General features: G+C 39.6%; 1 protein-coding gene across 2 annotated transcripts in view; it reads left to right on the top strand.

Moving 5' to 3' along the window:
* The window catches only part of ROS1 (ROS proto-oncogene 1, receptor tyrosine kinase), a 117,261-nt gene that overhangs the window by 11,827 nt on the left and 83,297 nt on the right, over positions 1 to 22,137 (top strand). For both annotated transcript variants that reach the window (XM_047859395.1, XM_047859396.1), the window contains exons 5-12: positions 4,275 to 4,335; positions 12,455 to 12,603; positions 13,281 to 13,419; positions 16,648 to 16,849; positions 17,510 to 17,586; positions 18,919 to 19,041; positions 19,214 to 19,398; positions 20,559 to 20,656. In XM_047859395.1, coding sequence (XP_047715351.1) covers positions 4,275 to 4,335; positions 12,455 to 12,603; positions 13,281 to 13,419; positions 16,648 to 16,849; positions 17,510 to 17,586; positions 18,919 to 19,041; positions 19,214 to 19,398; positions 20,559 to 20,656 — 1,034 coding nt within the window. The remainder of the gene's footprint in view (positions 1 to 4,274; positions 4,336 to 12,454; positions 12,604 to 13,280; positions 13,420 to 16,647; positions 16,850 to 17,509; positions 17,587 to 18,918; positions 19,042 to 19,213; positions 19,399 to 20,558; positions 20,657 to 22,137) is intronic.

Below are 22,137 nucleotides of genomic sequence, written 5' to 3'. Positions count from 1 at the left end.
AAAATCTTTTTATGGCTTCGCATTGCTGTTTCAGAAAAATTACGAACTACCGTTTGCTGGCTCCCCAGCCTCTTCTTGCATCCCTCTCCCTGTTCTCTGTGCCGGCCACACTGGCCTTTCCCTCTTCTGAGCACAGGAGGCACACTCCTGCCTCCCAGCTTTTACCCTTAAGACCCATAGGAGCTCAGCTCCTTGAAATCACTTAGGCCTTGCTCTAGGGTCATCTTTGCATGGTCCTTTCTGAGCGCCCTGATGAGACAGCCTTCCTGCCCAGTCAGGACTTATGCCTTCAACTTGTCTTATTTTCTTCATAATACTTTTCATTATCTGTTTTATTTTATTTTATTTTATTTTTTATGGCTTTTTTTCTTTTGTAAGTTTGTTTATTTATTTATTTATTGAGAGAGAGAGACAGAGACAGAGAGAGAGAGAGAGAGAGAGAACAAGCTGGGGAGGGGCAGAGAGAGACAGAGACAGAGGATCCAAAGTGGGCTCTGTGGTGAGAGCAAATAGCCCGATTCGGGGCTTGAACTCAGGAACTGGGAGTTCATGACCTGAGCCCAAGTCAGTTGCTTAAGCAACTGAGCCACCCAATCAATCACCCCTGAATGTATTTTGTTTAAAAGAATTTTTACTCTGTACGTACATTCCATGAAGGTAGGGAACTTACTGGTCTTGCTCCCTGCCAGATCCTTCAAGCCTGAACCCGTGCTTGGCACACACAAAAAATGTACTCAACAAACACGTTTTGAATGAATGAACAGTGTTTTAGGGAAAGAAGCCACAATTCATATGGAGAGACTGTAACTAGGGGCATCCCAGGAGGGTGGTAGGTGTGTCCTCCTTGTGCTACAGGAGTAAGAAAAGGCATTTTGCAGCATGTGAGCCAGTCTGATAAACACAGGAGTGGAGCCAGAGGACAATGAGACAAGTGGTTTTACTACAATGGGAGAAATGGCAGTAGGGACTAAAACAGAGGCAGCAGGTCGATGTAGCCCCTGGGAAGCATGCACTTGGCTTCTGCAGTGGGAATGGTAGCTCAGTAGCCCGGAATAAATACACTGTATAATTGCCCCATCCACGGGCTCTGGGCTCAGATTCTCTGGATTCCTTAAATCCAAAACCTTTAGATGCTCTCTAGGCAATTTGAGCACTGGGTAATGTCATGCGAAGTCCAACGTTAGATAACAGAGAGAGGGAATCTAATATACAGTGTTGCGTCCACTTGATATAATAGTTAAACTCCTTAGAGCAGAAACTTCCAGTTTTATGACTACAAGTTCCGGAGAGCTATGTACAGCATGGTGATTATAGCTAATAATACTGCATTATATACCTGAATGTTGCCAAGAAAGTAGATCTTAAATGTTCTCACCCCAGAAAAGAAATGGTCATTGTGTGATGGGATGGAGATGTTAGCAAATGCCATTGTGTTAATCATTTTGCAACATATAAACATATCAGATTAACATGTTGTACACCTTAAATTTACACAATTTATATGTCAATTACATCTCAATAAGGCTGAAAAAAAAATACAAGGTTCACAAAGTAACAAAACATTTAAACTCCTAGATAGATCAGAATTTTATTTATGTATTTTCCCCTGAAAAAAAATGCAAGAAAAATAAGCCCACAATTTCCTGGGCAGTCAGTACTAGCTGTATTTCCAAATAAACACTATTCCATCTCCTTTCTTCTTCCTTGGTGACTTGGAAAAAAATTTCCATGTTACATGATATAGTTTTGTTGCCACTTGGTATATTTATTCTCTCCTCAGGTAATGAACATGTTGAATGCATTTTATTGAAACCTGCAATAAGGATGTGAAAAGTATACTAAACCCTTAAGTTAAATAATCCTGAGCCCAGACTGAGGTATTTAAATTAATCCTTAACTAAGCAAACCCGAGCTTATCAGCCTGTACTTCCTTTGAGTGCCCAGGTCAAACATTGTGCAGCTAGTATTTGTAAATTACCTGGGATGTTTAGGGCAAATGTGTCATGTCATTGTTTCTACCATCATCATGAGAAACAATAGCATGTTGTTTTAGGTATTATAATTGCAAATTGACTGAGAGCAGGAATATGGATCATGATTGTGCTACAGTCACAATTTGTGCCTTTTCTCCAAGAGTTTTTTCCCCTTCCTTTCTTTTCTTTTCTCTTTCTTGTTTTGTTTTCTTTCTTTCTTCCTTCTTTCCTCCCTCTCCCTCCCTCCCCCTTTCTTTCTTTCTTTCTTTCTTTCTTTCTTTCTTTCTTTCTTTCTAGAATGCTAATGTATCTGTTAAGAGTTGCAGGAAATTTGTGTCTTAGTTATGAAAATGTTTACTCTTTTCAGTTAATGAAGTAAAATGTTAATCATTGTTAGGTTTTTGTAGACCTTAAAATTTAACATTACTATTTTTTAAAAATTAAAAAAATTTTAAATTTAAATTCAAGTTAGTTAACATATAGTGTGATAGCTTTTCCAGCAGTAGAATTCAGTGATTCATCACTTACATATAACACCCAGTGCTCATCCATCTATTATTAGGAAATACATAATTATAACATATGAGTATATGGTGTATACCTTCTATGATATGGAAAGTGATACACATCATTCAGTGACTGTGTGTCATATGGCTAAAAATACTTGTTAATGGAATTGGTGAATAGATTTTTATTATTTTTAATATTTATTTATTTAACTTAAATCCAAGTTAGTTAACATATGGTGTAATAATGGTTTCAGAAGTAGAATTTAGTGATTCATCACTTACATGTAACACCCAGTGCTCATCATAACAAGTGCCCTCCTTAACACCCATCACCCGTCTAGCCCATTCTCCCACTCAACACCTTTCCAGCAACCCTCAGTTTTTTCTCTGTATATTAAGAGTCTCTTATGGTTTGCTCCCTCTATTTTTATTCTATTTTTCCTTCCCTTACCCTATGTTCATCTGGTTTGTTTCTTAAATTCCACATATGAGTGAAATATGATATTTGCCATTCTCTGACTATTTTTGCTTAGCATTATACATTCTAATTCTATCCATGTTGTTGCAAATGTCAAGATTTCATTCTTTTTGATCATTAGTAACATTCCATTGTATATATAAACCATATCTTCTTTATTCATCAGTTGATGGACATTTGAGCTCTTTCCATAATTTGGCTATTGTTGATAGTGTTGCCATAAACATTGGGGTGCATGTGCCCCTCCGAATCAGCTCTCCTGTATCCTTTGGATAAATACCTAGTAGTGCAATTGCTGGGTCATAAGGTAGTTCTATTTTTAGTTTTTTGAGGAACCTCCATACTGTTCTCCATACAGTTTGCATTCCCACCAACTCAGCAAAAGGGTTCCCCTTTTTCCACATCCTTGCCAACATCTATTGTTTCCTGGGTTGTTAATTTTAGCCATTCTGTCAGGTGGTTTTGATTTGTAGTTCTCTGATGAGCAGTGATGTTGAGCATCTTCTCATGTGTCTGTTAGCCATCTGAATGTCTTCTCTGGAAAAGTGTCTTTAACATTGGTATTAAGATATTTATTAAAATGTTCAAGTTATTAAGAAATGTAGTCAGTTTTTAATTTCTCAAGGAAAGCATGGATATATAAAATAAATAGTCATCATTTTAAGCTAAAGTTTAAAGTGATTAACTCACTGACCTTTGACCAAGATGGCAAACATATAATTGCATGGTTGAGCTCAGCGTTTTTTTTTTTCCCCACGGTGGGGTGTCACATATTATAGGGTCATGAAATCAATTTGGTGAAAAAAGAGTCACAACAAATTAAATGAATAGAATAGAACAGAACATATATGAGTGCATCACAGGTATGGGGTTTCTTAATGGGATAAAGTTGTTCTAAAATTAGATTGTGATGGTTGCCCAATTTTATGAGTATAGTGAAAAACCACTGAACTGTGTGCTTTAAATGGCTGAATTTTATGGCATATGAAATAGATCTCAGTAAAACTGTTAAAAAAAAAAAAAGAAAAAAAGTAAGTGCTGTTTCAAGACTCCCCCCCCCCCCCCCCCAACCTGTATGTGTGTGCCAAGTTGTTTTGTGAAAATGTGTTTTGGAATCTGGGACATGATCAAAAAAGTTTGAAAGGTGCTGTTCTAATTCCACTAGCAAATGGAAACTTTAAGTACTGCGGTGGAAATAATTGATACACCGGTATACTTATATAGCAGGCATTCGCATTTCACAATTTAGTTGAGATGTATCAGCGAAAGCAGTTCCTGGGCTGCACTGACTGGTATGGTCCCTGTCTTCCTTAGCGAGAATCATGTGAGGTTGGCTGCAGCGGTGCTGAAGGTGCATACGAAGAGGAAGTGCTGGGTAAGCAGATGCGCGCCACTATTATTGAAAATAACACCACTCGAGGGACTGTGCGTATGTAAGGAGAATGAGCCACCTTTTAAACTATCTAGACTTCTGGGGCGCCTGGATGGCTCAGTCGGTTAAGCGGCCAACTCCTGATTTTGGCTCAGGTTGTGGGTTCAAGCCCACATCACATGGGGCTCTGCCCTTCCAGCATGGAGCCTGCTTTGGATCCTCTGTCTCCCTCTTTCTGCCCCTCCCCCACTCGCCCTTTCTCTCAAAAATAAATAAACGTTAAAAAATTTTAAAAAACATTTAGACTTCTCTATCTCAGTGTGATAAAAAATATATACATACATAGAAAAAAATTCAATATTTTCAAATGTGGAAGCCATTGTGATAGAAACTCAGCAAAACTCTTCTTTTATTAAAAAAATTTCTTTTTTAATTTTTTTTTTCAACGTTTATTTATTTTTGGGACAGAGAGAGACAGAGCATGAACGGGGGAGGGGCAGAGAGAGGGAGACACAGAATCGGAAACAGGCTCCAGGCTCTGAGCCATCAGCCCAGAGCCTGACGCGGGGCTCGAACTCACGGACCGCGAGATCGTGACCTGGCTGAAGTCGGACGCTTAACCGACTGTGCCACCCAGGCGCCCCCCCCAAAAAAATTTTTTTTTAATTTATTTATTTTTGGGACAGAGAGAGACAGAGCGTGAACGGGGGAGGGTCAGAGAGAGAGGGAGACACAGAATCTGAAACAGGCTCCAGGCTCTGAGCTTTCAGCACAGAGCCCGACGCGGGGCTTGAACTCACAGACCGTGAGATCATGACCTGAGGTGAAGTTAACCGACTGAGCCACCCAGGCGCCCTGCAAAACTCTTCTTTTAGAGCAAAATAAGGTGCAGAGCACATGACCGAGGTTTAAAATTGGAGGTTTTGCGCTCACTTCGGTAGGTGAGATTACTTCCATCTTAATGAAAGAGACAACTATGAATCCTAACTAGATTTGAGGTCAGGAAATGCCACTGTTTTAATGAACCAAAAGCATAAGAATATTTTATTTAACATGCAGTTAATTATTCAGCTAACAGCTCGTCAGCAGAGTATCTACTATCTGCCTGGCTCCCTACAAGGCCCTGGGAAGTTTGCTGAATGTCTAGAAACTATGCTTCTTGCTTTTATATTCTGATTAAGTAGGGTACTTGGCTATACGTCTACAGTTCCCTTTGATTTCAGAGCAGGTTGGGTGTGTCTTAGTGAATTTGCCCTAGTGTGTTAATTCTCTAGTGGTTTCTGAAGAACCAGCTCTTTGGTAAGTCACAGCCTGGATGTTAGTAGCTTTCTTTTCCAGAATTTCCAGGGTCTTCCTCCCACGAAGAGGTAGACTGTTCCCTCCAGACGGGGGAATGATTGATTCTCCTGTAAGTTGTGCTCTTTGCTTCAATGGCTTGCTCCTTGCTCTCAGTGACTGATGGAGACTGGAAGGAGGATCTTGCCTGGCTGTCCTGATTTGCTTCTGCCCTTTGGTATCCCACAAAAGAACCCCCTTGACATTTCTGTGGAGAGATAAGTGATAGTACATTCTTTTCCTTCTGTGTAGTGGGAATTAGCTATGGATAAAATTTATATTCTATGGTTTCCAAACTGTGCTCCGAAGAACCTCCCTCCCCCCTCCCCCTCCCTCCTCCCCCTCCCCCTCCCCCCTCCCAGTGCATCACACATACCTCATAGGAAAGCATGGGGCATTTTAAACATTTAAGGGAAACATAGGGGTAGTTGATCTTCTGGACATTATTGGAACTACTAGTTGTAGGTAGTTCATGGTATAAACAATGAAATGAGCTACATTCCTTTCTATATCATATCTTTGCAACGATGAGTTTTTTTGGTGATTGCTGGGATAAAAGCAAGTACCATAAGGAACTCAACTTGGAACAGGTTGCCCAATAGGCACACAGATCCCATTAGTGTACAATTCATTTTTTTTTTAAGTTTATTTCTTCATTTTGAGAGAGAGAGCACCAGCAGGGAAAGGGCAGAGACAGAGACAGAGAGAGAGAGAATCCCAAGCAGGCTCCACAATGTCAGCACGGAGCCCAATGTGGGGCTTGAACCCCTGAACTGTGAGATCATGACCTGAGTGGAACTCAAGAGTTGGATGCTTAACCGCTTGAGCCATCCAGGCACACCAGTGTGCAATTCTCTTTATTGAAGGATTAAATACATATATTGTCTTTCTATTTATGTGTGTTATTATTTTTTTTTCAAGTATCTGCTAAGGTGAAAGGACACGCATAACTTAAGTTATACTTAATACATGGAGCTGTTTGGTAATTCTTTTGGTCCAGGGAGTTATGCAAAAATTACTGAGAAACTAAAGATGCCAGAACTGAGAAAGTTCGGAAAGCTTTGAGTTGCGTTCCTTTCTTATATTCCAGAATTATACTAACAACTTAATTATATATTTTTATAATACCAGTGTAATTGGTGCTTTATTTAATATTTCACACTGGTTATGGATCAATGTCTATATACCATTAACAAATGATATGTATCAAGTCTAAATAAAAGCAATTGTGCTTACAGGCCATATCTTCAGTTTGTTATAATGAATCTTTTTGCCCAAACACCTAAGATCCTTTTTTGTCTCTAACACACCTAGTACCTAGTTCGCCTATCTCTGAGTCTGCTGTATTATTCTGTTTCAGATACCGTCCGTGTCTCTCTTCCACGTGGTGGAAATAGCAATGGTGAAATAAAAAGAACTAATATTTGTTAGGTATTTATGAGTCAGGCACTGTTAAAAGTAATTTATAGATATTAGCTCTTTTTGCGCTCAGAGGTATAAATACTATTTTTAATCCCCATTTTACAGATGAGAAAAATGAGGCACAAAAGTATATATATTTGCTTAGGGCTGCATAGAAAGGGATGGTATTGAATGAACTAGAAAGGGAGTAACTTGATTTTAGCCCAACTGTCTGATTTCAGGGGCTTTTCTTACCCACTCAGCTGTGTATTGAAAGTCGTATACAGCTCAGTTCAGCTTCTTTTTCTTTTTTCTTTTTTTAAATTTTAACGTTTTATTTATTTTTATTTATTTTTGAGACAGGGAGAGACAGAGCATGAACGGGGGAGGGTCAGAGAGAGAGGGAGACACAGAACTGAAACAGGCTCCAGGCTCTGAGCCGTCAGCACAGAGCCCGATGCGGGGCTCGAACTCACGGACAGTGAGATCGTGACCTGAGCCGAAGTCGGACCGCTCAACCGACTGAGCCACCCAGGCGCCCCTCAGCTTCTTTTTCTCATTTAGTTGACTCTTGTCCTGATATTTTAGAACAAACCTACTTGACCTCTGATTGTCCACGCGCATTGCCATGGCTTGCAAACATCTCTACATCTAGTTATGAAGTTTACCTTTACTTGCATTTACTGATATAACTCTGGTCCCTTCTGCCCAGGTCTCAACTTACCTTCTTTCTGATTCTTTCGGATCTTCCTCTTTGCTGACAACTCCACACTGGACTCTTCTTTAGCATGTCAACCTTAAAAATAAAGTAGCCAGTTATTTCACTAGCAATATGGGTTTATTCAGGAATTAGCAAAGGTATTGCAATTTGGGGTGAGCAAACTATGGCAAACTGTAGGTAAGCCCAGAGAACAGAGGGAATGTAGGTTTTTATAGAGGAAAGAGGGAAACTGGGGAGGGTTGTTTTGAACAAAAGTTCACTGCAGAAGAACAGGAGTTCGAGATTGTGTTAGTGCATTGTTGCTGGAGTGTGGAGGGATCTTCCTTCTTTTTCTTTAAAAAAAAAAATCCCGTGTAAAAAATGTCCTCCTTGTCAAGATAATTCTTATCCTCCTTCTTGCTGCTGGTTATGCAGGGTGCAATGAACGGTACATGTGTGAGAGCTCCCCCCATCAGGGCTTCTTGATTCCACTTTATTTATTTATTTTTTAATTTTTTTTTTAACGTTTATTTACTTTTGAGACAGAGAGAGACAGAGCATGAACAGGGGAGGGTCAGAGAGAGAGAGAGGGAGACACAGAATCTGAAACAGGCTCCAGGCTCTGAGCTGTCAGCACAGAGCCCAACTCGGGGCTTGAACTCACGGACCGCGAGATCACGACCTGAGCCGAAGTCGGACGCTTAACCGGCTGAGCCACCCAGGCGCCCCTCTTGATTCCACTTTAAATGAGGTTTCCTTTATTTTTTGAAAAAGGTTTTCCACTGCATATTCCAGTCCCCGCGATTAAGTGTCTCACACCATAAAACAGGGGGGGAAATGGAGCTGTGCTTTGTTTGTGTAGTTATAAAAGCTAAAAATGAACTATAAATAAAAGAATCAGCAGAGAAGGGTTGTGCTAAGCCTCTCTGGGGGCTAGAACCTCAGATGATGGTGGCTTTATTTTTTCTGGGTCATGGGATATTCTGGTACTATGGACTTTAATTAGTCCAGATTCAGTATCTATAATGATCAGAATGCTGTCAACTTTTAATCAGAAAGAGTGAGGTCGTGGAAGTTTGTATTTACCCATTTTAAGTTTCTTACAAAAACTTATTATGTTTTCTCAACCAGAGTAGTGATTATTTATTTTTTTATAAAAGAAATTGTATCCTCTAAGGTCAGGAACAAGGCAAGGATGCCTGCTTTAAAATTTTTTTTTTTTTAACATTTATTTATTTTTGAGACAGAGAGAGACAGAGCATGAACGGGGGAGGGTCAGAGAGAGAGGGAGACACAGAATCTGAAACAGGCTCCAGGCTCTGAGCTGTCAGCACAGAGCCCGACGTGGGGCTCGAACTCACAGACCGCGAGATCATGACCTGAGCCGAAGTCGGACGCCTAACCGACTGAGCCACCCAGGCACCCCAAGGATGCCTGCTTTTAACACTTCTATTCAACATAGTACAGGAAATTCTAACCAGAGCAATGAGGCAGGAAAAAGAAATAAACCATCCAAATTTGAAATGGGAAAGGAAGATCATCCCTGTTTGCAGATAATATGATGTTATATGTAGACAGTGCTAAAGATAGCACAAAAAACTGTTAGAACTAATAAATTTGTACAAAGTCAACACCTGAAAATCAGTTGCATTTCTATTCTCTAATAATGAACAATCTGAAAAGGAATTTAAGAAAGCAATTCCATTTACAATAGCATCAATAAGCACACAATACCTAGGAACTAACTTAACCAAGGAGGTCAAAGTCTTGCAAAATAAAACTGTAAGGCATTTCTGAAACAAAGAAGACATAAATAGACATCCCATATTCTTGGATCGAAAGACAATATAGTTAAGATGTCAATGCTAACACAAAGCAACCTACAGATCTAATGTAGTCCCTATTAAAATCCCAGTATCTTTTGTAGAAATAGAAAGACATGTTCTAAAATTCATATGGAATCTAAAGGGACCCCAAACCCTAAAAAGAAGAACAAAGCTGGATGACCCATACTTCCTGATTTCAAACTTAGAGTAATAAGTTGCAGTCATCAAAATAGTGTGACATTGGCAAAAAGACAGACATATAGATCAATGGATTAGAATAGAGTCCAGAAATAAATTCTATTTGGATAGTCAAATGATTTTTGACAAGTGTGCCTAGATTATTCAAAGGGAAAAAGACAGTCTTTTCAAGAAATGGTGTTGGGAAACTGGATATCCACATACAAAAGAATGAAGTTGGACCCTTCATTTCACATAATATCATATGAAAAAATTAACTCAAAATGGATTCATGACCTAAATGTAAGACCTAAAACTGTACAACTTTTAGAATTAAAAATAGAGCAAAAGCTTTACAACATTGTATTTGGCAATGACTTATTGGATATGGCACAAAACAAAAGCAACAAGAGAAAAAAATAGACAAGTTGGACTTAAGTAAAATTTAAAAAATATGCATCAATAGACACTGTCAATAGAGCAAAAAGGCAACAACATAATGGAAGAAAATATTTGTAAATCATATATCTGATAAGGGATTCATATCCAGAATATATTGAGACTCTTAAAATTTAACAACCAAAACAAACCAAACAATCCAATTCAAAAATAGGTGGAGGATTTGAATGGATATTTCTCCAAAGAAGATATACAAATGATCGATAAGCACAGGAAATGATACTCAACATCACTAAACAATTGGGGAAATGCAAATTAAAACTAGGATGGTTACTCTCAAAAAAAAAATCCAGAAAACTAAAAGTGTTAATGAGGATGTGAAGCAGTTGGAACACTTGTGCATTGTTGGTGGCAATGTAAAATGGCATAACCTCTGTGCTAAACAGCATGGTGGTTCCTTAAAAAATTAAAAATAGATTTACCATATAATCCAGCAATTCCCCTTGTGGGTATATACTCAAAATAAAGCGGGGTCATGAAGTGATATTTATACACTGATGCTATCTATCCACTTCTTATTGAATTCACGATAGCTAAAACATGAAAGCAATCCAAGTGTCCATTGATGGAGGAATGGATAAGCAAACTTTGATACATACATACAATGGAACGTTATTCAGCCTTAATAATGAAGGAAATTGACTATTATGTTTTCTCAACCAGAGTAGTGATTGTTTATTTTTTTATAAAAGAAATTGTATCCTCTAAGGTCAGGAACAAGGCAAGGATGCCATGTTCAACATGGATGAATCTTAAGGACATTATGTTAAGTGAGATCAGCCCTGTCACAAAAAGACAAATAGTGTTTGATGACACTTATGTGAGGGATCAGAGTATTCAAAATCACAGAGACAGAAAGTAGAATGGTGTCTGCCAGAGGCGGGGGTGAGGGTGGGGGTAAAGAATGGGAAGTTCGTGTTTAATGGGTAGAGTTTCAGTTTTGCAAGAGGAAAAGAGTTCTGGAGATGGATGGTGGTTATGGTTGCACAACAATATAAATGTACTTAATACCACTGAACACACTTAAAAATGTTTTTTTTTTTTCAATTTTTTTTTTCAACGTTTATTTATTTTTGGGACAGAGGGAGACAGAGCATGAACGGGGGAGGGGCAGAGAGAGAGGGAGACACAGAATCGGAAGCAGGCTCCAGGCTCTGAGCCATCAGCCCAGAGCCTGACGAGGGGCTCGAACTCACGGACCGTGAGATCGTGACCTGGCTGAAGTCGGACGCTTAACCGACTGCGCCACCCAGGCGCCCCTTAAAAATGTTAAGACAGTACATTTTTGTCATGTGTATTTTACACAATAAATAATTGGGGTGGGGGAAGCAAGCTCAAGTAGTAAATCAGTCACAATTTTGGAAAATAGAAAAAGTAAAGTGAAATAACTTCATCCCTGGGGAACATACCATTCCAAATTCTAGCCCCTTGTACAGTGCCTGAAAGTAGCACCAATAAATGTGTGTTGCCAGTTGTGATGTTACTAATGTTTAGAAGACACAAGATATTTTACATTATAGAACAACTGAATATAGAATCCTTTGGAGTACAACTACTTGTACATATAAAAATAACTTACTGGGACACCTGGGAGGATCAGCCCGTTAAGCGTCTGACTTCGGTTCAGGTCATGATCTCACAGTTTGTGAGTTTGATGCCCACGTTGGGCTCTGTGCTGACAGCTTGGAGCATGGAGCCTGCTTCAGATTCTGTGTCTCCCTTTCTGTCTCTGCACCTCCCACACTTATGCTCTGTCTCTGTCTCCCTCTCTTTCAAAAATAAATAAATTAAAAACAATAAAAATGATTTATTGACAAGATGAGCAATAATGAGAATTGTAGTGTGAATTGGGATACACGTTCTGGGACAATGAATGGTTCTGTTATGTACCATATTCCTGGCACCCAGCCCCCTCACCTAGAAGGAAGTGGTTTAGTAAGAGAAAACTGGACATTCTCAGAACGCTCCATGGTCCTTGCCTGTAAAAAAAAACAAAAAAAACATATTAATGAATACTATGGGGAAAACAAGAAGCCAGACTGATTCGCTGATTTTCAGAATATTAACCAGTTGACTATATGCATCTTTTATTATTCAGGTGGGTTTTTGTGGCAAGATGTAGTTGTAACAAGAGAGTCCTGAGAGCACTAGATGAAACGGACACCCTTTCTTCTGATATGACAGACAGAGGTGCATGGCGAATGAAATCTTCCTTTCTCCCCAGAAAATGCAGACCTCCCCACATCACCCTTTGCTTCTTCCATCGGAAGCCATAGTGTGACGTTACGATGGAAATCTGCCAACATCTCTGGAGTCAAATACATCATTCAGTGGAAATACGCACAACTTCCTGGAAGCTGGACTTATACTGAGGTGTGAAAAGCTGCCTATGTATATACACACAGATTTTTTTTTACAAATTATTAGCAGTGCCAAATTACTGCATATATTATAGGCATAAAGACATTTTGGAGAAGATTCAAGTATAATGTGAGTGGTTGGATTAGATGAATTTTAATCTCTAGTACTCCCACACGTTGATGCTAAATCCTTTATTTTAGAAGAAAACATATTATTAGACACATATTTTGTTCCTTCAGCACAACATCACATACTCAATACTCATAAACATTGATCCTTATCTGCCCATCCCACCCACAGTGATTCCAACTAGGAGGGAGGGCAAGAAGGTCACCTAGAACTGTCCCTTTTAGGAAAGCAAGCATAAGCAAGTTCAGAGAATAATCCCAAGACACTAAGTATATTAACATAGAAAAGTTAAAGTAAAACCTTGAGGTACATGGCAGAGGGCTGAATCCACAGTTTTGCAATTTTGAAGAAGGAGGGACTTTTGGTGTGAATTATGTCGACTGACATCTGGATGGCTCAGCTCTAAGCTCCAGGCTTCTGTTTTTTCCTGGTCTGACGGGCCCTGGGTCACCCCATAGCCAAAAAAGTCATGCATCTTTTACAAACTAATCTGTGTTCTTGAGTCGCACCGTGCAGTGGTGATTCTGTAAATGCTGACTATTAATCTCTCATTGATGTAGGCTGTGTCCAAGCTGTCATACACGGTAGAATCCCTGCATCCCTTCACTGAGTATATTTTTCGAGTGGTCTGGATCCTCACAGCCCAGCTACAGCTGTCTTCTCTGCCAAGTCCCAGTTACAGGACTCATCCTTATGGAGGTATGGTGCACCCGTGTTGCTTATGAAATGAGGAGATTATTCCAAAGTTTTAGTTTGGTTTGTGTTTATTTTAAATAACGAAATAAATGATTCCTTCATCAATCGATCCGTTCAGTAACTGCGTACCTCACTATATGTCAAGTCGCTATACCTCTGGGATCAACTGGCATTCTAGATGCTCCCTGTACCTCTGTGGTCAATACAGAACTCCCTGTTCTTGTGCTGCTCACCTTTTGGAGGAGGAGACATAACTCTAAGGAGTAAACATAATAAATAAGGAAAGTAGATTGTAATTGGGAAGGTGCTGTGTACTATGGTAAGAGGAACATTTTTTAAAAATTTTATTTATTTATTTTTGAAAGAGACTGGGGGAGGGGCAGAGAGACAGGGAGAGAGAGAATCTCAAGCAGGCTCCATGCTCTCAGCCTGGAGCCCCATGCAGGGCTCCATGCGGGTCTCTTAGAGGGGCTGCACGCTGGGCTCGATGCAGGGATCACACTCACAAACCATGAGATCATGAGCTGAGTCAAAATCAGGAGTCAGACACTTAACTGTCTGAGCCACCCAGGCGCCTGGGTAAGAGGAACATTTTGAATAGCGTCTGTCAGGGATTTGGAAATGGGACATGGGGTGAAGGACATCAGGTATTAAATAAGGTAGTCAGTATAAACCTCAATAAGCCACTAAGAGTTAAGGATGGTTTTAAAGCAGGGAAGTAATTGCTTCACATGCTTCTTAAAAAGGTAATTTTGTCAACTACACATAGAATGAATTGAGGGGATGAGAGAGATTTGAAAGCACAGACGTAGTGTGACCAGCATGGAGGTTATGATAATACTTTAATATTTTAACAGACATGATTTTTAAAAAAAATAGCACATTTTTTGGAGCGGTTTCTGATTTCTTCTTTTGAAGATGTGACTTCCACACCAGGAAAAGGATTCAAGCTTAGAGCATTTCAGGGGGATAAATGCCTGGGACGGACAATGAAGGAGAGTTGTCTGGTGCCTTTACCTGCAGGGTTAGCTGAATGGACCTGGGGGGCTTACTCCAGGCAGATGTTAGATGTCCCTACGCCTTAGTTCTGGAGATTTGGCAGTGTGCAAAGAGCCTCACACTGAACTAGGCCATGCCCGGAAGCATAGCTGGACAGCTGATGAAGCTGGTTGAGGAATTTTTCCCCTTCCCTGACTAGCGCCCTCTTATTGTTGATCAGATTTTAGGCTGTGTGTGGCCACCTCTGCTGGTTATTCCCTGACCATCCTCAGAACCTCAGGTCAGACACTGGCCTAGGACAGTATTTGAAATGTTCCCAGGCAGAGTAGAATACATGGATCCTTCTTTGTTCAAACTAGTGTCTCATGCATCCTAACAGCGCTGGAGCATTTTCTGATGCTGGAGAGATAACATGATCCAGGGTGCATGGCTAGTCAAATCAAAATAATGAAGAAGGCAAATTTTGCTTTCATTTCTGGGCCTTTCTTCTGGATTTGTAAGCTCTCATGCCCTCCAGGTATTCTGGACCTACACTGGGTATCCTTTTCGTGAATAGCACCTTATTCTTCAATTCTTTCTCACTTGTCTAGCCACATTAAAACTTATAGGTCTCTGTTTTGTGTTTCATGCTTCATGGCCCTCTTCTTTTCTTGATGGGAAATGTATGATTCTAGATGGTGCCCTGATGAAGATAATTTCTTAACCAAGTGGAATTGTTATTAGTCAGGGATTATCTTGCCCAACCTGACCAGCCTTTTGGGGAGGATTTTTGTGGGAGAGATTTGGACAAGAATCACAGCTCACCATGTAGGTGGCATCTAACTTGCTCAAAGTGAAGCAGATCATGTCTGAGCATTGACCCTAATGAATTAGGTTTTTTGACATCCTGATTCTGATTAGTGAAAGATGATTTGTACCCCTCTGCTCACCAAGGTGACTGAATGCGTGGAGCAGAGGAGTGGACACAATGAGGTTTGTGTTTTTCAAAGATTAGTCTGAGAGTTGAGGAGGAATTGTATCAGAGAAAGGCCAAGAGATCAATTAACAGGCCCTTTATTTTTTTTTTTAATTTTTTTTTCCAACGTTTATTTATTTTTGGGACAGAGAGAGACAGAGCATGAACGGGGGAGGGGCAGAGAGAGAGGGAGACACAGAATCGGAAGCAGGCTCCAGGCTCTGAGCCATCAGCCCAGAGCCTGACACGGGGCTCGAACTCACGGACCGCGAGATCATGACCTGGCTGAAGTCGGACGCCCAACTGACTGCGCCACCCAGGCGCCCCAACAGGCCCTTTAAAAACTCATCCACTGTGAAGGTTGAACTGTCTTATTTCTACCAACTCTCATTAGTCAGGAGTGATGCAGAGCATTTGCCAAACGTGTTCAGAGGGAGCGAAGTCTACACAAGAACAAAGTGACATCAGAGTATGTCTTTCTCTGGGAAGAGGAAATAAAAGAGTGTGGTTTCAGGGGTGGGAGTTATGAGAAGTAGGTGGAGGCATGAAGGCAGATAGGCTGTTAGATCATTTGTTTTTCTGTCTGCTCTTTGCTACTTAGATAGCTTCTAAAGTCTGTGAGTGAATGCTTAATTAATTCACGCATGTTCCTTGAATCCTTCATAAGGGAGAGGGTCCTGCCTTAAACACAGTCAACTTGGATTCCAAGGGACCCTGGGAGCTGGGGTAAGGAACACACAGTCTGGGCCAGCACAGCTGAGGCCAGCAAGAGGGAAGCACACTGTTCTAAATCTTGCTTATCTGAACCTATATCTTCAGCTGGAACTAGTAAGGCTATAGCACTCTCCTGAGTGAGAAGGCCCAGGATTCACTTCTTCCAACTCGCGTTAATCATTGACTCCTGTTTTATTATAGCTTCTCCTCTCCTTCCGCACCGGGCACCACCCTACAGTTTCAATTCATTCAGCTCTCCGGAGATTTTTGATAATTTTTTTCCAGAACATTTCTCCTATTTACGTACCTCCACATTTAATTTTATTTCATAAAGGAGATGCAAGGAAAATAATACTTGAAAGGGTCCCTCAGGAAAGTAGCTAACTGGTCTCAGTCAGGGATCAAGAGTTGCACCTCATAGATATCTTACCACCTCCTATCACTTACTTTGAATATTAATACAAATATTTAATTTACACTTCAAAACACAAACCTTTTTCCTATCCTATTTAAATTTGTGCCTGTAATTTTCCTGCTCACCATGTCACCACTACTTCTTCTAGTTCCGGAAACTGCTCCTTCCATCAGAAATATCGAGAGCTCAAGTCCCGACACCGTGGAAGTCAGCTGGGCTCCACCACAATTCCCAGGAGGACCTATTTTGGGTTACAACTTAAGGCTGATCAGCAAAAATCAACAATTAGATTCAGGGACACAGAGAACCAGTTTCCAGTTTTACTCCACTCTACCAAACACCACCTACAGGTAAGAATTAAGTGGTGCAAGGTAATTGTAGCCAGCATGGCTGCAGGCATAGTAATTATCGAAGAAATATGGCCCCAAAGTTGTTTAAATGTATTTGGAGAACTCCCCTTGACTTTGTGCTGTTGCGTTGAAGTTCTTGTAGCTGTCCTCAAGTTTGTGTGTTAGATTACAGTGTCCTAAGCAAAAACATTCTGAAGTATTTCTATTATATTCAGAGGATCCTTATAAAGAGGCACTAATAAAGACACCATATACACCATGATACCATTTCTTTATTTAATCCAACATGAAAAAAGTAGGGAGGTGAAATTCTGTTAGTGGTGCTTTATTTATTTATTTTTTAAATTAATCGTTACGGAGATTATTTTATTACTGTTAGCTTTTCTAGCATTTACTAACACCTCTTTAAATTAGGGTAGGAATGGGGGTCATGTAGATAGCAGAGTTCAGCTTTTGACCTCTGTGACCCTGACCTGGTCTACGGGGAATGCAAATAAGGATGTGATTGATGGTCTTTTCAGGGCTGAGCAGTGGTACCGAGAAACTAGATACATGCATTGCCACATTGTTCTTTAAATAGAAATATTGCTCCTTCTCTTTTTATTTCATGTTCACACCATGCCATGTGAAACACATCTCTCCAAATTGTTTTTGGAATAGGTTTTCCATTGCAGCAGTAAATGAAGTTGGTGAGGGGCCAGAAGCAGAATCTAGTATTACCACTCCATCCTCAGCAGGTACAGCCTGGGAATGCTCCTTTGTTACTTGGAACTGAGGGGTGGCAAGGGTGGGTTCAGCGCTCAGAGTCCGGGGTCATCTGGTGGAGCCCAAGAACCCCACCTCTTCTGCCCAAATAAACACTGTCTTTTGGCACTTGGTAAGCTTTCGGTTTTAAATGAATCCCCTTATTCGGCAAACAGAAGGAAGTTATGAGACCCATGTTCTTAAGTCAGAATTTAGAAATTTAAAACTTAGAATGAAAAATTTAGGGATAGAAAAATGGCCTCAAGCAAATCCTTAGTTTCAGATGAAATCACTAGTGATTGTGACTCATATTTAGATACTTAGGGACACATATAATCTTTTTGCCCTCAACCCCGTTTCATATTATGTATCATCAATTAATACATATCAGATATTTGTTTCTTCCATTCTCCTTAAGGTTTTAAAATATATCTGGATTTAATAATTGACATTTTACCATTTTTAATATTCAATCTACCAAATTAGCTTTTGTGATTTTTTTGCCAGTGTCGTTTTTGTTTTCACTTTGGCATTTCAACAACTGCCTTGAGAGATTGAGTACTTCCTGTATGAGGCCCGTGTGGGAAAAACAATAATGAATTATCTGCACGCATCTATGCCAGTGTGTATTCAATGTCATCTATCGCCGGCCTTTGGTTTTTTGGCTGTTACTGGACTCTAGGAAAGGAGAGACATTTCTGTTATGCAAGAAGCATCCGAAGGGCGAGTTAAATATAGAACAGGCTTGAGGTTGTTGTTACTGCAATTATTGCATAACTTTTATTAATTGCCCTAAAAGTGTTCGTCGACGCACACGGCATCAGTCTCCAGTTGAGTGGGACGTCAAGCAGAGCTCTGCAGTCCTCAGATTTCATTGCTCTAAGGACTTCTCTCTGGCCTCAAAGGGAGAGATCATTGAAAAAAGAGACAAGCAATGTCTGTCTGGTGTTATGCAACAAGCCAGTCTGGCCTGGGCTGGCCCACCTCCACCAAGCAGTCACATTCTCATGGCTGGGGGTAACGAGCTGAGCTCCTACTTGGGGCAAGGCTGTTGAAACGGTGATCCCTTATGTGATCTTATTCTGGGGGCCCTCTGGGGCACATATGTATAAATCCTACTCGATTGACACTGTACTTCGCTCCCCTCATCATGGACTAAATGTGATTTGTACTGCAGTTGAAATGTCCCAGTGTCTTCAGACAAAAATCTGACCAGCCTCTTTCAAGCATTAGTTGTCTTGCTTTGAAGGATGGTAATAGGTTCTTTTGCGTGTGTGTCAATGTGTATATTGTTGGTCTGTCTGTAAATCATGTTATTGTTTTAGTTCAAGAAGAGGAACAGTGGCTCTTTTTATCCAGAAAATCTTCTCTAAGAAAGAGATCTTTAAAACATCTGGTAGATGAAGCACATTGCCTTCATTCAGATGCTATATACAGTAATATTACAGGTCAGTATAATGAAAGAAATGTTCCCTTAGTGTGAAAAAAAAAAAAAAAGATCCAGACTGACTTCTGTTATGATCTCCTTATTAACAATGAAAAGAAATACATTTTCTGTCACGTACTTCTTTTCCTTGGTTGTTGTATAGTAACAGACATGTATTTGCATGGCTCTTCTAGGAATAGCGATTAATGTCCACCAGCAAGTTGTGTATTTCTCTGAAGGAACTCTCATATGGGTGAAAGAGGTTGCCAACATGTCTGATGTGTCTGACCTGAGAATTTTTTACAGAGGCTCAGGATTAATTTCTTCCATCTCCGTAGACTGGCTTTATCAGAGGATGTATTTCATCATGGATGAACGGGTTAGTCGGAGAATTTAAAGTGAACAGCTAGATATTGACACATGCATTTCTCGATATATTTACAAGTAAACACAATTCATTCAATAAATACTCACTGAATTTTTGCTATGTTCTAGACGCTGGGTTAGCAATGAATCACAGATCTGGTCTATAGGCGGGTCTAGAATTTATCTAGGACTAATCCTGACCTACCTTTAAGTCATCTTTATTTGTGATTTTTTAGAGCCACGGGTTTATTACATTTGTGATAACTCACTTTCCATAAGAGAGTGGTGGTCTCTGTGCTATCACTAGGTGAGACTACCGATCATGATTAAAATCAACTGCAGGCAGTTTAAATTAGACAATAGCCAGGGATAACTTTAGTAGGTTTCTGAAAATACAGTATAACTGAAATCTTTAAGGAGACACACTTGATGTGTTTCAAGTTTCCTTATTTCAAAGGGACAAGCTTATTACAATCACCATTGCTGGAAGCCCATAAACTTGGATATAGCTTAAATATTAAAAAATAGTTGAGGAGTGCCTGACTGGTTCAGTCAGTTGAGCATGTGACTCTTGATCTCGGGGTTGTAAGTTCAAGCTCCACGTTGGCTGTACAGATTACTTAAAAATCTCTGGGGTGCCTGGGTGGCTCAGTTGGTTGAGTGTCCAACTCTTGATTTCAGCTCAGGTCATGGTCCCAGGGTCATGGGATTGAGCCCTGTGTTGGACTCTGAGCTAAGTGTAGAGCCTGCTTAGGATTCTCTCTCTCTCCCTCTCTCTCTCTCTCTCTCTCTCTCTCTCTCCCCCTCCCCCTGCCTGTCTCCCCTGCTTGTGTTCTCTTTCTCTTTCAAATAAAAAAAAATCTTAAAAAAAGTAGTTGAGTGCTTCCACAAGCCAGAAAAATAGGTTTTTGTATTTTATTGATGTAAACAGGATACACACTCATTAGGATATAGGATATAAAACTGACTTTTAAGTTTTTTTTTCTTTCTTATACTTTGAAAAGTGATCAGTGACTAGCAAATTCTAAGCACAGAACAGATGCTCGGGAATACTTATTGTTAGAGAGGGTGTGAGGGTAGGGGACACAGTGAAAAAATAAAAAAAGAAATACTTGTTGCCAAACTGAACATAGACAGACACTGATCTATACTGATGCATGCTTGATTCTCTAGGTATACACCTGTGATTTAGAGAACTGCTCAAACACTGAGGAAATTACTCCTCCGTCAATTACCACACCTCAAAAAATTGTGGCTGATTCGTACAATGGGTAAGTGTTAACCTTATGATGATGGATTCTCTTCCTTGGCAAGAATCTTTGGGAAACTTGCTTGACAATGAAACATCATAGAATTAGAGGAACCAATCTATAGATCTTATTTCAAATAAAATAAAATATAATTTTAGGCAAAGTTTTCCTTTTATAGAGCCACGAGGAAATTTCTTGCAAACTTGAACTACAACTTCTCAAGTTGAGTGGATTTTCCTCTCCTTCAAGGTAAAATATGGGTATATGGGAAAGACCTCTTGTGGGGGACTCAGGGATAGATTCCAGTCCTGGATTTGTCATTTTATGGCATGACTCCGGGTCCCTTTGCCCCCTCAACATTCCCCGCGGGAAGTCCTTTCTGACTGCTTCCTTTCATCGTACTGTTTCTTTTGCTGAGCAATTCAACACCAATTCATTTCTCTGGTCTGGTTCTCACACCTATCAGAAGCTGGCTGTGCAAGATAGCTGCTATCACCCACCTTTGGACACAGGTATTGATGGTTAATAACAAGGAAAAATTTCCCGCTATAAATATCTATTACCCCCTCCCCCGCAAATGAAATAGACACATTTTAGCTCAGCTGTCCTCCTTAAATTGCAGTACGACTTGTAGCAAGTAACTTTTTGTTTATCTATTCATATGTGGAAGATAACAATGCTGGCCCGGTTGGGTTATTTTGAGTATGACATGAGGTATTCCCTGTGAATATATGTTGTGATGTCCAAATGCACATAAATGTGAAGGATGCAAACACAGAAAATTATTTTGTGAATGTTATTTCTTAAATGTGACTGGATAATAACAGGTTAATAACAATAAGCAAGGCCAATGTTTGTAAGATTACTCTTTTTTTCTTTCTTGTAGGAGTAAAATTGTTTTCGTTTTGAATGAAAACAAAGTATATAGCCCAAGGCGCTTTTTATTTTTCATGAATTGACATTAAAAACAAAGGTTGCTCATTGTTGATCTGAAATCAAGTTTTCCATTCATATTTGTTCGTACTGTACTAGTTACTTATTTTATCTTAGGATTGAATGAATCACTGAATTCAAGAATGTGTTTGAAAAACACTGTGATGTAGGATAAGTCTTTTGGATTCCCTGAATATTATTTTTCTCATTTGTAAAAGTCTAAGATCCTATGAAATGGAACTTTGTTGCTGGCCATTACACAGAAAGCCTCATTTTATAAATAAACTTCACCTACTAAAATAATAATAAATATATTTATACTATTATGTGTAATAATATTATATTATTATATTTATAATATTATGTATAATAAATGTAATAAGGATAACAAAATTCACCCATTACATCAATCACTCAAAATTCATCTTAGTGAGGTTTTTGGTGGCTCTTTTTTTTCCATTAGGATAAAACTGTTTTGAGCTTAGATTTTGAAATGTGACTAGAAATATTAACGATAATTGATATTAATTGGGCACTTAGTATGTGCTTCTAAGTGTATTACTTCCAAA

Source organism: Prionailurus viverrinus, chromosome B2 (genome assembly GCF_022837055.1).
Source record: "Prionailurus viverrinus isolate Anna chromosome B2, UM_Priviv_1.0, whole genome shotgun sequence".
NCBI classification, from domain to species: domain Eukaryota; kingdom Metazoa; phylum Chordata; class Mammalia; order Carnivora; family Felidae; genus Prionailurus; species Prionailurus viverrinus.
The sequence above is the reverse complement of the archived record's forward strand: the minus strand, read 5'-3'. Positions and strand labels throughout refer to the sequence as shown.